This window comes from Alligator sinensis, unplaced genomic scaffold (assembly GCF_000455745.1).
Source record: "Alligator sinensis unplaced genomic scaffold, ASM45574v1 scaffold282_2, whole genome shotgun sequence".
NCBI classification, from domain to species: domain Eukaryota; kingdom Metazoa; phylum Chordata; order Crocodylia; family Alligatoridae; genus Alligator; species Alligator sinensis.
The window spans coordinates 2310265-2326731 of NW_005841879.1; the positions used below are offsets into that span (position 1 = coordinate 2310265).

The window sequence follows — 16467 nt, forward strand, 5'->3', positions numbered from 1 at the left end:
AATCATTTCAAAATGGCATTTTCCATTTAATAACTGACCTAAATTTTAAAAGAAAAGAAGGGCTCAAACAGAATGGTCTGGGTTAGATTAAAAAAAATAAATAAAGAAAAAAAAACCCTTACTTTTTTTGTTTCATCAAAAAGAATTTTTAAAAGTTTCTATTGTGATTTCAACCGAAACGTTTTTTCCAGTGCTTGTTTTAACCACCAAATTGAAAAATCCATTATTTATCCAATCCTATCACAGTGGAGATATACCTGGATTACAAAGTAAAAGTTCGGTTCCATAATTAGATCAAAATCCTGACTTCTACAAAGTTTTGAGGTGTTTGGATACATTTGCACAATTTGTGTTTTTGCAAACATTGACTTGAGTTGCGCATTCCCCCAGGATTGAGAATGCCTGCAGACAAGGAGGAGATTGATTTTGGATCAAATATTGAATTTTTTTTAATAAAAGTGAGCTCATGCCTATCTCAGTTACAACAACAGATATTTTACATACTAACTGGGAAGTTAAAAATTTACACCATTGACCGTTCCTGGTCACATTGTGAGTCAGGCGGTCTTGGTCTTACAACCGTGAATTTAGTTATACAGAGCAAGTTTTGCTTCCAGTTGGCATATGGACCTCCAGAACAAACCAAGGAGGAATGAACCAGTAACCTGAGCTGCAGCAGCAGTTACTTCACTTATTACGTGCATTAAAAGAATCCCTACTCACAACAAGTCCAGTCATCCAGTCTCCTGATATATCTCAACAGCTGTACTTGCGGCCATATCCATCCCAGCCCACAGTCTGTTCTTCTTTTTTGCAACACAGGGCTGACATTTGAAAATGCTTAGACATGCCAAGACTTTGGGAGACCATTTGAATAACTTGCAATGATCTTCCATGCAAGCAGATCAAGGCAGACTCAGCAGTAATCACCAGGCAGAGGCTGCTCTATGTGTTCCAACACAGTCCAGCCATGGACGAAGGCAAAACACTGAAAATCCGGCTAACTTTCTCCATTATTTTGGTTGGTGTTGCTTTATTGTTTGCAGCTGTGGTGACTGATCATTGGGCAGTGCTGAGCCCTGAAGTGCTGCAGTACAATGCCACCTGTGAGGCTGCTCATTTTGGGCTATGGCGGCTTTGCACAAAACGGATTTACGTGCAGGATACCAAAGAGAAGGGCTGTGGACCGATCAGTCTGCCAGGAGGTACGTGTCAATGCTCGTTTCACATCCCTTCCCAGAAACGCCTGAGAGAAAATGTCACGTTATTGCTATTCATGTCTTTTAGGAACCTACAAGACATATTGAAAAGGAGATATGGTTCTTTGTTCGCATTGCACTTAGTCTTACAAGATTTCCTGAGTGAATTCGGTTCCATATTAGCATGAAAATACACCTTATTTTCATATTTCCTTGAGGCTTATCTTAAGTACATGATGTACTGCCACAGTATATATCTTCAAGTATATTCAGTACACTGCCTTTCAGTAGCTTCTGTACAGAAAAAAAAGAATATAGTTTGTATAACAGATAGGAGATGGCAGAAAGCATAGACTGAAATCAGAGAAATGGGACATTTTCTCACTGGTGTTTTGATGAAATCTTCAATAGGCCCAGCCCCAAAACACCTACACAAGTCCTTATTCAAGGAAAATGTATATAATTTTCACTGTGAGGTTTGCCTGTATGAGGATTATAAGACAAAATCTAGTATCTGCAGTTAGCTCAGAAGAAGAACTTCCTGGTTCAGATAACTTCAAAGGGACAGCTTGTGCAGGAAAGATATTAACATATCCCCAAGCTACCCTGAATAATTATCATTGCTTCAGACAATGTGCAACTTTGGACAATCATACAACTTTTAATGTATCATGCTAATGTAATGTCCTCCCTGGAAACCATCTCCCTCATTTAAATGCCAAAAATCCCGTAGACTGAATTAGAAATAATATATCATCAATTTATTGGGTTTCCTTAAACTTCAGTGACTGAAAGCAAATATATTCCAACATTATTGCTAAATGAAGTTTAATCAGCTGCCTTTCTTCATGACAAGTAGTAACATACATTGTAAGTAGTCCTTACTGCAACTAGTAGACATGGTAGTCAAGTAGGTGGTTTCCAGGGAGAACATTACATTAGCATGATATATTAAAAAGTCGTATTATATTTTTGCTGGATGGAAAGTCAGCAACATTCATGCAACATGTGCTAATACCCTACTCACAACTTCACTAAGCTGTGTTTTAAAGAGGCTTGCCATGAATTGAATTATTTGCCAAGCAGAAGTAATAGGCTGCTTTGCTTGTTAGAAATACTATTTGAAGCTAAGGTTAGATTTTAATATATTTGTAAATATGCTATGAAATTGCATAACAATAAATCTCAGTTCATGTGATTAATTAATTTATTATTAGAGATCTGATCCACAGCTTTCAGATCCAGGCTTCCACCAAATTTGGAGATGTTTGAGTCTAGACGACTGGCTGTAGGCCATATCTAATATGCATAATAAATGTGTTGTAATATGTATGTGCAATCCTAGTTTTGCAAACATTAGAGCTTCTATGTTTAACATAAAAATAAGGATTCATGGGAACACCAATACTGCATGTTGCTGGATACATTTATAACTTATAAATACCCAGCTGTCTCAATAAAACAGATTCTGAGTCACTGCAGCAGAGAAATGACTGCTCTTTTTGATGGACATCAGCATGTGCTTGCATGGTTGTCACATAGCTGAGCTATCCACCCCTCTGCACTGCCTTCCTAATGTGTCCAGTAAACAAATAGGTAATTATGAAAGAAGTGAGCCAGTCCTCTGCAAAGCAACTTGAAAAGACTAGACATAATCTTTGTATGCTGCACAGGTCAGCACTTGGCAGTTATTCATGAGATTCGATTAAATTTAATCCCAACCACCTAACAATTAATTTTCTAGCACCAGTCATCCTACTACTGGAGGCTTTGAAAGAGTCCGTCCCCCACATATTTTTTTTTTTTTTTTAACAACTGTTAATAAAATTCTCATATCTCCACTATAAGGTAGATATTACTGTACCCATTCTCCATATAGGGAATCTGAAGTAGGGAGGGGTGGACTAAAACTAGCCCCACATATGGTCCATAGCAGAGTTTGAAAAGAAACCCAAGAATCCTGCTTTTCAGGATTCCCCCTTATATTGTAGGTAATATTGCCATTATTGTAATGGTATCACATTCTTGAAAAAGAGACATTCCAGTTGTCAAGCTTGGGTTTGTCAAGAAAGTTTAGCGGAACAAACAGACAAGCGGGGATTTTGCTTGTGACCATATCAGTAGATCTTTTTTCCCCCTTAAATGTCATGAGATATTAAATCCTACACTATTATCATCATTTGAAAAATTACAAGTATTTACTACTTCATTAATAGCCACTTACCCAGTCATACTCATGGAAAAGATGGATGGCATTGCTACTATTATTTATTTGTTGAGTTCAGCACGGTATGGTATGAAAAGGAAGGGCTTGGGGATTGTAAGCTAAGAAAAGGTCTTGTGATTCAGGCAAAGAGAATTAAAATTACTTAAAAAAATATGCTAATAAACTAGAAAGGGTTCATAAATTTATCCAAGGAATGACAAGATTTAGTAGTTGGAAGTTTAGGTTAGACATCAGGTTTTAAACGTGTGAGCCTTAACTGTAACAGACCTTTGGAATAACTTACTTGAGGATGGGGTAGACTCTTTATTATGACAAGTCTTTAAATCAAAATGGGATGTTAAAAGGTAAATCTTATTCCTTATCCCCCAGAAGATATGGGCATGGCGTAGAACATCACCAAGTGACTTTTATAGCCTGTGGATGCTGGAGGCAGATTGATAAATGAACGCTGTTCTTATAAAAAAATCTACAAATCTACAAAATTGCAATGTGAATGGTGCCGACACGGTACTGCTGACCGAATCTGACCAAGTGACTTGACCTGCTTCCAGCATCTCTCTTGTCTTATCTGTATAGTTGGGATAGTAGAACGTACCTGAGAGGTGACCCCGAGTCCAACCCCACCAGTTTCAGATGATGGCACAAAAAGGCAGAGTGGGGTGTCGACTTAAGGAAGCCCAGGTGGAAATTCCCCTGCTGTGCCACACATTTTCTGTGCGACTTTGGGCAAGTCACATAGGCTCTCTGTGCCTCAGTTCCCTAGCTACAGAATGAGGATAACAGGACTGGTCTACTGCACATGGTTGTTGTGAGGATACATTGAGAAATTATCAGGGTCTCAGATACTAAAAAAAAAATGGGACCATAGTAGTATCTAAGTTCAGATTCAGATCCAACTTTTCCTTAAGTCCTCTGTGAAAAGTCCAGCCTTGTATAATTGCATGCTTCTACCCCTAAAGTCCAAAGGACTAACAACATCAAAACCCATGCTTCCACATCTCATGGGTTTTCCCAGCAAAGGCATTTCAACCGATGAGCTATCCCTCGAGGCCTTCCCCGGTCCTCACCCACTGAGTCAAGCATTGGCATACAAGCCTGATGGATCACATCAGCCTGTGAGTCAAGTGTTGGCATACAAGCCTGATGGATCACATCAGGGCAAAGGGACATATCTGGGCACAGGGGCTTCATTTTGTCCAGTGGGCAGAGTAAGCAATACTTCACTGGAGGAAAGGAGTCATTAATAGTACTAAGGCTTGATAGTCTAGTCTTTCCTTCAGCTCCAAATTCAAAGACGTTAAGAGCCTGCTAGTTAGCTTAGATAGTATCTGCTTTTTTGCAGACATGAAGGAGAGCGTTTTGTGCCAGAAAGCTTGTCTAACATCTCTCCCAGCTATGAAGCTGGACCGAGAGAGAGAAGATCTTACCTCACCAATCTTGTTTCTTGCATATTTTTCCTGAATCACCATGGCCACAACAACACTGTTATTGGCTCATTTATCATTTTCCTGCCACAGCTTGGCTGAGATAAGATAGACACTTACATAGAAATATTCAGTGCTCTCCAGGCCAAACACTCATGCATTTCCAGGAGCGTGACAGATAGTAAGGCAGCTGGAGGATGTATTGAGTACAGGGTCCCTTGGATAGCCATCTCTGTTTCCGCTCTAGTGTACCTATTGCACAGGACTACCACACAGTGTAGCAGGTAACTCCAAACACAGCGGCAATACAACATCTTCCACTGGAATCCTTTCAAACGATGCCGAGGTTTTGGCATCGTTTGATGCCGAAACCTCGGCATCATGCCGAACCTCGGCATGATGCCGTTATGCCGAAACCTCGGTTATGCCGAAACCTCGGCATAACCTGTGTTATTCTGTACTGTAAAGGAGTTTATTAAGATCACCTGTAAAACTGACTGGATCAAAAGGAGCTGCACTAGTCCATTTAGACTCAGAAAGTTTGGGTTCAATTGATTATCCCTCCTGGACTACTTTATAGGCCATTAATTTGCATGCAGGTACCCTATATCAAGCCCAAAAGACCTGTTGAACTGAAGGTGTCCTCATTTCAGTCCTCAGGAGGCTAAGCTTTGGGCCACAGGCTGTGGTCAATCTCCAGTATTTCAGGAAGTGGCCAGAAATTAAAAAAACAAAACAAAAACCAGAGAAGACATCTAGCCACTTGTGCACTGGAGAACAGTTCCTTCCTGGAGGCTACCAGATGAAGCCTGGATACCCGAGATTGAATAGAGAGCTGCAAGTATTATGGATCTGTTGAGAGCAGGGCAGACTATCCCATTTTCCTCAATGCCCAAGAAGGAAGGGGATGAACAGATTGCAAGATTCACAAATTTCAAGGCCAGGAAGGGCTACTATTCCCATCCATCCATGTTCCTCCTTCTATACCTGCACCTTTCTTGGTGATTCTTGCAATTAATTCATATATTTTAACAAGATTATTGTGTTGTGAACCATACTATGAATACGTAGAGAACCCTGCTTTACAAATGGAGATCCACAAAGCCAAAGGATTTTTTTCTACTAGCATAGCTGCTGGGTAACATTATCATGGAGAGAATGCAATTAAGGGAGGTGAGAAAGGAAGAATGCCACAACGTTTTCATCCATTATGAAGTTTGTTTAAATCCTAGCCTTAGTAAATGTAATGTGACAGAAATGGGAGTTTTCTAATTCATAGTGGTGCTGGAAAGGGCTTGAAGTAGCTCAGCTCTGTTGAATAATGGCGGGTTTTGTTGATAAAGGTATTCCCAGCTCAGTGGCTCACTGAAGTGTCATTGACATGAAGACAAGTGTATCTCACCACCATCATTCTTAGAAAAAATATCCAGCTTTATTCTGTGATAAATATATGCTCTGCAATAGCTCTTTCCCCAAAGCTGGCGCATTGACTTAATAACCTCTTGGCAGGATTATTATGAAGCTAAACCACAGTTCATTACATGGATAACCTGCACTCATTCCAGCAGTTCATCTCTAAAAAGACAACCCCAGGAACTGCCACGATATCCCCTCTGCCCCTTTTTTCTGATTAGAAAATGGGGTGGTGTTGGAGATACCTTTTTGAAAGAGTGCTAAGTATTCAGAGTACCATGGTACTAAGTATTCAGAGTACTAAGATTAGGGGTCCTAGGCATTAGGGGATTTCAAATAATTAATAGTGTGCTGCTTTGCTCACTTGTTCCATTTGTAAAGCAACTGCAATGAAAAAGTATGTCAAATGTGCTTGCTCCAGTATCAGGGGGATCATTCATCAGCCTGTTTGTCATCTATCAAAGAATCAGAATCCCAAGTTTGTATTGCAAACCCTCCGGGTAACTGATAAACGATGCAATTGAAAAGTTAGTTGGTGAGTATTAGTCATATGACAGAAAACTTGTGTTTCACTGATGCAAAGTGTATTTAATGGGTGTGGCAGCAGTGTAATGGAGAGTATTGACACCTGGTACTACATACAGTTTGGGGGTGGGAGGCCTTGTGTGAGAGGGATGAAGCAGCCACAAACTAGTGGCCCAGATTCTGTTTTCTTGGAGCCTCTTTGTTCTTTTGTGCTCTTCACTTGCAGTTTTTGCATCTTTAAGCAGTGGCTTAACAAACATAAAGCACCGTCATATCTGTTTGAGATCAAACATGTTTGCCTCTGTCATATTCAGGGATAAAAAGAGATGTGGCCACTGGATGCCAGAGCTGAACAACCATTAACCGAACAGTACATGAGAAGAAGCTGAGGGATGGAATAAAAATCAGTTTTTTATATATATATATATATATATATATATATATATAAAACATCTAACTCTCAAAAGAATCTTCAGCTAATGAGCTCCAGACATGTGGGTTACACATACTTCTTTGTAATTGTCTGATTTCCTATCAGATAGAAAATATTATATTTGGAACAACAATGCTAGGATATGGCATTTATGTTGTAGGAGAAACAAAAAGAATCTGGTTGATGATGTGCAGACCTATGCCATTTTAGCACTATTGAAGGATAGCGCTGTCAATATACACATGGCTTTGCAAGGGAAGGTTTGTCTGCATTGGGGCATCATTTTAGTTGCGGTCGTTTACGTCCAGCCAGTGGTGTACAAACCCCCGAGATAGAGACAAAGCCACAGGCTGCACCAGGAAAATTTACCGTGGATTCAGCCTGCACCAGTGACTTATTATGGATTTGTGGGCCTATACAAAGGCTGTGCACTGATGCAGGTACATGCATGGCTGGACACCAGTGCCTGACATTTCTAGTGCAAGCAAGGCTTTAGTGTGCTGCAAAGAGGTGTGGGATCCTGAAATCCCCTCTTCATTTATAGACATTTATTTCCACTATTTCAGGGCAGCTGTGCCAACTTCCTCCACTCCCTCTCCCCCTCCCCACTTTATTTGTTCTACAAACAATGGGAGTCATTAAAACAATTATGACCATTTGCCATCTGCCATGGTTACATTTCCTGCAGTCTTGGCAGCATTACCTGCTGTTACTTTAGTGATTATGGTAAAGCAAAATCAAACTCCTTGGTGCACCAAAGGTGTGATTTTTAATAAGGCCCACAAATAGAGAACTGCCTATATTCTCTTCAAATAGGCTGGCCAATAGAAAAAACACGATCAGACTATATACTGCTCCAGTTGGCAGCATCTTGTTAATGACACAATTCCCTCCAAACCCTTGGCAAGCAATTGTTCTCTTAACTATATGTATTCATCAAGCCCTCAATTAAACACGTTATAAATAGATGATGCTAAGTGTAAAGACACTCCTTCCTAATGCTACAGCTGGCAACACTGAAAGTCAATGACCATCTACTGAATGGACCTGCCCCTGTCTTGCTCACACATTTATCCAGATTGAAAGCATGCTTCTTTTTTTTATTGCAAGCACAGATAGAAACTTTTCACCCTATGGCTAAAGAGGGAATTTGAAGCCTTTGTTTGCAAGCGAGCATCACACCACCAAAAAACTTTAGACACAAGTCCGAAAACCCAGGAAAGACTGGTGCAGTTGGTCTATTCCACTAGAGTCAAATGCTGCACACTTAATTTCATTTTAATAGATTCCCCCTTACAGCAAAGTTTCAGTGACCTGTAAGAAAGTTCCATGCTGCAAAGCCTTGTGGACTGAGCTAGCACCAAGATAGCATCTTCTCCCTTCTAGTCCCTGCCAGGGAGTGACAGGAGATAGATGGGATATTCATTACCAGTGGTTAAAGCAGAGTGAAGCAGAAGAGGGAAGTCTGATCTCCCCAGCCACATCAGGTGGGCAACCATGCATGCGTAGGGAGAAGATTCTGCTTACCTGAACCAGGAAAGGGCCTCTGGTTCCATCAGAGGAGAGGAATTTGCAATTCCAATACTCTCCCTTACTTTAACCCCTGCTCATCAGGGCTGTGCAAAGCTATGGGTGCCGATTTGATTCGGAGGAGATTCGGCCTGATTCGGTGGTGGAATCTCCGAATCTGAATCGAATCAGGGGACCAATTAAAAGGTCGAAATCGATTCAAAGCTCTCCGAATCTTTGGAAAAGATTCAGAGAGCTTCGATGATTCAGGCAGTCCCCAGTGGCTGCAGCATGGAGCTGGAGCCGGACTCGGAACTAGTAAATAGCGGGTGGGGGAGAGGGGACCATGGGGGGACCCCTGCTAGCCGGCCCTGCCCACCCCAGCTCCCGGCCCTTTAAAAAAAAGGCCCAACTCACTGGGTGCTTCCGGGTGAAGGGCAATCTCTGCTGCCCCCACTGCATGGGGGGCTCTGCATGAGCTCCCGACACCCCCCTCCCCATCTCTGGCCCTTTAAGTAGGGGGGGGCAGCAGGGATCACCCCCCCACCAGGCAAGAACGGTAAATCCAGGGTTTTTTTTTAACTTAAAGGGCTGGAGCTGGGGCAGGCTGGGCAGCCGTGGGGGGGGGGATCAGGGGACTCGTGACAGAGCCCCCCATGCAGTGTGGGGTAGTGGGGATTGTTGGGTGGCAGCACCCGATGAGATGGGGCTATTTTTTCCAAGTGCTGGGAGTTGGGGCGGGCAGGGCAGCCATTGCTGGGCTGGGAGGGTGAGCAGGGGATGGGCCTGCATGATTTGGAGATTCGGCAGCAGCTGACTCTCCAAATCAGATTCAGCCAAATCAATTTGGGACAGTGATTTGAATCACTGAATCGAATCACTGTTCCCCAAATCAGCCAAATTCGAAGTGAATACTAGGTGCTTCGCACAGGCCTACTACTCATGTCATAAGTACCAGCCTTGTATAACTTGGTAGAAATGCCATTGTGGAGTGGGGATGGGTTGGCAATGTGACTTGTGCAGGGGAGGGGAGGGCAGGGGATGGGAGGGAAGGGGAGCCAGGGGATGCCAAACCAGGTTCTGGAGGCTGTCATTATCAGGAAATGGAGTACAGGTTTCCCTTGCTTTATGCGGTATATGCATTCCTAGAAAACGGTGCATAATTGAATTCATGTAAAGGGAACCCACTTTACAATGTAACAAATAGGAATCCATTCCAAGACCTGGACTGTACTGACTCCCAGACCCATTTCTACCACTTTTTGGTAGAGTTTTGGTAGTCACAGTTTTAACAAAGGCAATTTTGGTAGTCACCAACAGCAGACAGCACACCCAAGCACAGGGCACTATCATAAAGGGGATGGCAACTACAGAAATATGTGTCGCAGACAACGAACGAGGAGCACAGAGCCACACAGGAGACTATATTTTGGTGCATGTCACTCCCACAATGCACCGCACAAAGCAGCTGACTGCGAGATTCGACCACACCAATCGCATAAGAGTGAATTTACCTCGCGTATAACTAATTTTTGGTAGAAAAACAGTCATTGCATGAGAGCAAATTTGCACAAACGGAACTGAGGGAAACCTGTAGCGTGTAGCAAGAATCTGTAGTAGCAGCAGGTGGAAGGAAGGAGTTAGCTTTAATTCATGCTTAAAATAGACAAAGCAGTGAGTGGGCACAGCTCCCTTTGAGAACAGCCTATAAAAGGTGTCATAGGTTGCTTCCAATGATAGCCTCCTGGCAGCTCATATCTGTTGACAGAGTCTAATGCCTTTCATGCAACTTTCATTTACCTGCTTGGAAATAAAATATATCACTATAAAAATTGGCGTATCAGTTTCTTGTCCCATCTACATCTGAGCAACTGCCAGGAACTAGCAAAGCCACCCTGCATTTCACGGGGCTTGACTAAAGGGACAGTTCACGTGAATTTGAAACGAACATAGGAAGTTCCTGGGTAGCCTGCTTGTTCTACCAAGTTGTTTGTTTTTTGGGTTGTTGGGTTTTTTGTCTGAGCCGGGCAAGAAATATTCTGCAATACTAGGGTTGCAGAACCATATGTTTGCGTCTGACTGAAGTCACATTAAGCACATGTGTAAGTCTTTTCCTAGATTGGGATTTGATTTTCTTTCCCAATTTTTTTTAGATGAATGGCATATCCAATATCACTGTAGCACGATCAAAATTCCGGTCCTGTTAATATTGACTCCATAACCACACTGTTTTAACAATGTGATTCAATTAATACTGCTATTACTTATGATTCTTAATTATACTCAACTAAATTTTCCTTTGTTTTTCCTCAGAACGTAACTGTTCCTACTTCAAACATTTCACACCAGGACAAAGTGCAGAGATATTTGAAGTAAGCACGCAAAGAGGTAAGGATTTGCTAGGAGGAGAAAGTTTTTGCTGACTTTACTGGGTGAATTAGATGCAATGTAAATAGCTTCTCCAATTTAGGCCAAGCCCTGCTTCTGTTGAAGTCAGTAGTGAAACTCTTGTTTACTATAGCTGGAATTGAAGTAGCACCTTTGGCCTTGAGATGAAGGTTTTTATATGCCATTAATCAATTCTCTGAACCAGGAAAAGTACAAGCCTTTTGGGGAAACTAATTTTCAAGCCTCAGAATGATATCAGGTTGTCCCTGTCCCCTATCTGAGGCTGCTTAAATTGCCCATTAGGCACTGACATTACAAGTATAACAACAAATTTAAAAACTGTGGAAAGTCTTTCCACTATAAGAATGATATTCAAGTCCTATTGAGTCAGTGTTCTACAGTGGAAAAGAAAAAAAAAGATGCTAACCTAGAAATTTGGTAGAAATTCTTGGAATTTGCTAAGAAAAGAATTTTCTCCAGTGTCCAAACCAGGAATTTTTAGAAACTTTTTTTGATATGGAAGGAAAGTGCCAGTTCTATGAGCTTACACTTAAGAAAACATTGGAAAATAAATTTAAAATTTTAAAGCAGGGATGAGTAGAAGATTGTGAGATTTGTATTATACAGAGTACAGAGGCAAAAAAGGTGAATCATTATATAGACATGAAGAAACACAAAAGCTAAGCATCAACTGAAACATAAAGGGACTGCCACTGACTGAAAGGGAGATAAGAACACAAACCTGTGGACACTGATTTGGGTTAGAGAAGCACTGTTGATGGGTGATGAATATCTGTCTATCTGTATATTTTACAGGATTGGATGCATCTTTAAATGATACATTTGTTATTTTATATGTTGGACTGGTTAATAAAGTTTAAAAAATGATGTTTACAGCATTCATGCTATCTTCTACCTATGTCAACAAAAAGAGAGGACATGAATAAAATCTAAATGAATGAATCCTACTCTAGGCAGAGTTTTGACTCTGAAAAGAGTGAAGCGCAGAAAGCCACTAAAAATTGCTAATGTTACTGATTTCACATGAAAGATACCCAAATATTACAATAATGAGTAGAAGAAAGAAAAGAAAAGATGAATAGATGGGATGGAGGCATCTGATGTATGCATTCACATTTGAAATGTACCCAGATAACATTTATTCTGCCTGGAAATAGAAAACTACCTGCCCCTTACAGACACTTCAAGTTGTTTATAATCAATCCTTGCTAAAAGCCTAATAATTTTACTGCTAGTCTAAAGTGCCTGCCTCTCTCTCTCTCATTAAGGATAAATTCCTTTATATTTTTGCTGTACCACATATTTTAGTGTGGAATAAATAAGATGATGATTGCATTACACATATTAAACAATCTGCTTTGCTTCCACTGAAATAATAATGATGGAAAACCCTGCAGCACAGCTTTTCTAAAGAAGCAATTGTCCCTAGACAGGGAAGACTGTGAATTTTAAATGATACACTGTGTGGATAAAAGAACAAATATCTGAGCTACCTGCTTTTGTTATCCATTAATACACTATTAGATCCAGCCATCTGAACTCAAAATTGTATCCATTACATTATGAGTCACTTCAGATGAAAATTGTGGAGCACTTCTTTTCTTTGAAAAGAAAAAGCCAAAACCACAGCAAAAGATTCTCAAATTGAAACTAACTCTTTTGGGCAGTTCTACTATAGAGCAGAGAAAACTCAGAAGAAATGAAATAGCATTAAGAAAAATGTTACTTGAACAAGTAGCATGAAAAGACAAGGAGAACAAACAGAAATATGCTTTGCCCTCCTACAAAAATAGCTGCATTTCTATGGAAGTCATTTAGTACCAGAGATAAATATTCTTCATGGCTTTGCCAGATTTTTTTTTTTCAGTAATGGCTTGGGAGGCAAACCGCACCAGGCACTGTGATGTCCATGAGTGGCTACATGTGTTAAATATTAAACCAGTCTGGAAATGAATGCAAAATGTAAAAGGAAGTCTAAATTATTCAATTAGCAATTTTCCCCTTCCATTCAGACTTCTTTATCTGGGTGAAGCATATAATGCTTATACATAGTTTAGCTGGATAGAGGAGCTTTCTGGAGAGCCTTTTCCCTTGTCCTGGAAAAGCTAGGTTTTCACATGGCTGAGAAATGCTGTTTTGATTCAAAGAGAGGATGTGCTTTGTAACCACTGACAATTGAACAAGCCGCTTTACCTCTCGCTGCCTCTGTACCACTTTGTCAGTCTTGTTTAGTTCGATGTTGAACTCTCTGGGGCAGAAACCTGTCTCCGAAGGTACGTTTGTACAGTACCTGGCACAATGGCTCCTTGTAGCAGGGGCTTGGAGTCATTGTAATACAAACATGGAAGAGTACAAGGGCCTTTCTGTCTAGCTAGATGGAATAATGAAGTGGAGCACTTGACGCATTGAAGACCAGCTCTCCACCCGCTCTGATAAAACCTGTGCGCAAAGGAATCTAATAAACACATTGAACATTTTGTAGGGTAATTTTAAGAAGTGGTGGGAATAAACCTACCACAAAGGGGTGCTGGACCATGCCCGGAGTTACTAGACATTGCAGAAATACAAATGAATCAGAATATAATAATAATGAAGCCATATGCTGGGCTGTCTTGCACTGTCCTGCGGGGAATGCTTGGCTGTTCTGTTGTCTGCAGTCCTGGGCCTTGCTCCTACTGCCCCACAAATCAGCAGCTACACAAGCAAGACTTGTGTATGTTTGCCATACCTTTTCTGTACCAGGAACACCAGGTTCATTGGTGCCTCCTATCTACAGCAAGGAAAAACTGTCTACTTCTATTTTAAAACGGTTCTTTCTTTAGCTCCCGGCACCGCAGTGATTTTGCAATGGGATCAGTCCAGCATGCTGGAAACTTGTTCATAATTTTTCCCCTTCTGTTTGGCTTTGACAGAATATAGTATTTCAGCTGCAGCCATTGCAATCTTCAGTGTCAGTTTTGCAATCATTGGAACGATCTGCGTCCTCTTATCCTTTAGGAAAAAAATGGATTATCTCCTGAGGCCAGCCTCCATGTTCTACACTTTTTCAGGTAAGATATTTGGTGTGACTTAGAAGTGTGTGTGTGTGTGCATGCTTGCACTGAAAACCTAGGACAATGGGAGTAGTAGAAAATCTCAGTTGCCAGGAAGACCGCTCTTGGAGAAAGAATACATTCAAGAACTGAACTCCATTTAATGCACCCCATGTTGCAGTCCGGGGAACTATATCTAAACTGTGTTTGAAGTCTTTAGGATTATCTAAACAAAATGAGATACTTCTGAAATATTCAGGGTTGGACCTCACAGAAGAGAAGGGACATGCAAGGGCCTTGAGGGGTACAGGGATCATAAACCAAAGGATCAGCTCATACAGACCTCAGCTGATGAAGATGTTCCTTAATATCTTGAGGAGTAAATTTTCACAAAACCATCAGTACTTTTGCACCCCAACCTCCTCTTGTGCCTTAGCTACCACTATGGTACATAAATGGCACAAGGAGAGGGGCTTTATAAAAAGCAATGTAGATAAGGTAGATAGTTTGCCAGTAGTCCACATCTCTCCAATAGCACTCTGGTAATCTTAGGAGCATTTTTAATCCTCTTGTTTTACCTAGTATTAGGATGCAGTTCAGAAGGAACAAATTACACAGTGTGTTCTTTGCTTTTCAAGTTCTGTTTTGCATTCATGGATGTATGCAGGGTATTTAATGATTCCTAGTCACGTCCAGTCCTAGCCAACACCTGCCCATAAGACTTTCATTTCTTCCCCCCTCTTAAAAAAGTGTCTGGGATTTTCAAAGCTGAAATGAAATGTTGTTGCTAACTGTGCTGTAAATCAGTGTCTGAGACAGGGGTGCCAAACTGCAAAGACTATGGCATTTTCTAGGCTGTGTAGTTTAAAGGTGGATCCCAGTCTACAGTTGAGCAGGGAGAAGACACTTAGAAATTTTTGGACTAGCAGACAAAGGCGTATCAAGATCCACTGTGAATGAAAGAAGCATGTTCAAATTTTTATTGCGAGGGCATGAAATCCTTGGAAGAACATTGCAATGGAAGTGGTAAGTTCTCCATCACTCGGACTGCTCCAAAGTCCATTTCTAAAGGATCTGCTCTACCTCCACAGTCACTAAGACGTGTATGAGATGATCATATTGGATCATATTGGTATCTACTAATGTTTAACCTTTGAATCATGTATGAACTTCACTGCATGCTCTTGTGACCAGAAGGCGGGAGAGGGGGAAGTTCATTAACAAATGAAAGCAACATGGACCGAATACAAATGGAAACCCTGCCTTTCCAACTCACACCTCCCTCCTTTCTGCAGGTCTCTGCATTATCATCTCTGTTGAAGTCATGAGACAGTCTGTGAAAAGGATGATTGACAGTGACGAGACATCCTGGATTCAGTACTATTATTCATGGTCTTTTGCCTGTGCCTGTGCCTCTTTTGTCCTGCTCTTTGTCTGTGGAATTGCTCTTCTCCTAATCGCCTTGCCTCGCTTCCCCCAGAACCCATGGGAGACCTGTATGGATGCAGAACCAGAGCACTAAACACGTTCATCACAGATCACTGGCTCTGCTCTGCCAGAGAGTATTGTAAAAGAGGTTTATTTAATGTCTGGATGGCAGCGTACGAAGACAAAAGTACCTTTATATAAAACCTGATCATTGAACCGAAGGAAAGTTCAATCCTAATTATTGTTTTAAAAAAGCATTAAGATCAACAGGTTGGGTTATATGTAAAATAACTGTGCTCTACTACACCTAAAATTTCTGCCTTCAACCTATTAAAGGCTGAGAGAGGTAATTTGCAGTCTGGGAATACTTTGTGCAAATGAAATGGAGGGAAAATGTGAGGGAGGTTGTTTAATGAGAAGCTATATATTCTAGCGGTTAAAGCACAGGACTGGAAGCTGGGATAGCTAAGCCAAGCAATCCTGGCTTGGCAGCAAACACCCCGTGCAATCTGAGCTTCTCAGCGAGTCAGTTTCCCCATCTGTACAATGGGAATAATGTTTCTCTACCTCACAAGGATGTGGTGAGGCTTAATCTACTAATGTCTGTATATAGTATAGAGCTCTTCACATTGTAAGGGTTATATTGTAGTTACAGTAAAAGAGGTTTTTGCCTACTTTAGGGATTAAAATTGACCTTCCAGTTGTACATCCGAAAGGTCTGCAAATCATTTTCACTTCTGAACTAGGAATGTAAAAGTCATATAATTCCTATTCAATTTGAACTCCGATGGCAAAGCCAAGCAAGTATTGAACAACACGGATAATATCTTCCTTTAATAAAGAGGCGTAATCTTCCATTGAGATATAA

The 16467-nt window shown here is 41.0% G+C and overlaps 1 protein-coding gene across 1 annotated transcript; it reads left to right on the forward strand.

Moving 5' to 3' along the window:
* The first annotated feature begins 736 nt into the window (after positions 1-736).
* On the forward strand, positions 737-16467 carry CACNG1 (calcium voltage-gated channel auxiliary subunit gamma 1). The gene is made up of 4 exons (XM_006017356.3): positions 737-1205; positions 11044-11118; positions 14052-14189; positions 15467-16467. The coding sequence occupies exons 1-4, from the start codon at positions 971-973 to the stop codon at positions 15691-15693; spliced, it is 675 nt and encodes a 224-aa protein (XP_006017418.1). The 5' UTR covers positions 737-970; the 3' UTR covers positions 15694-16467.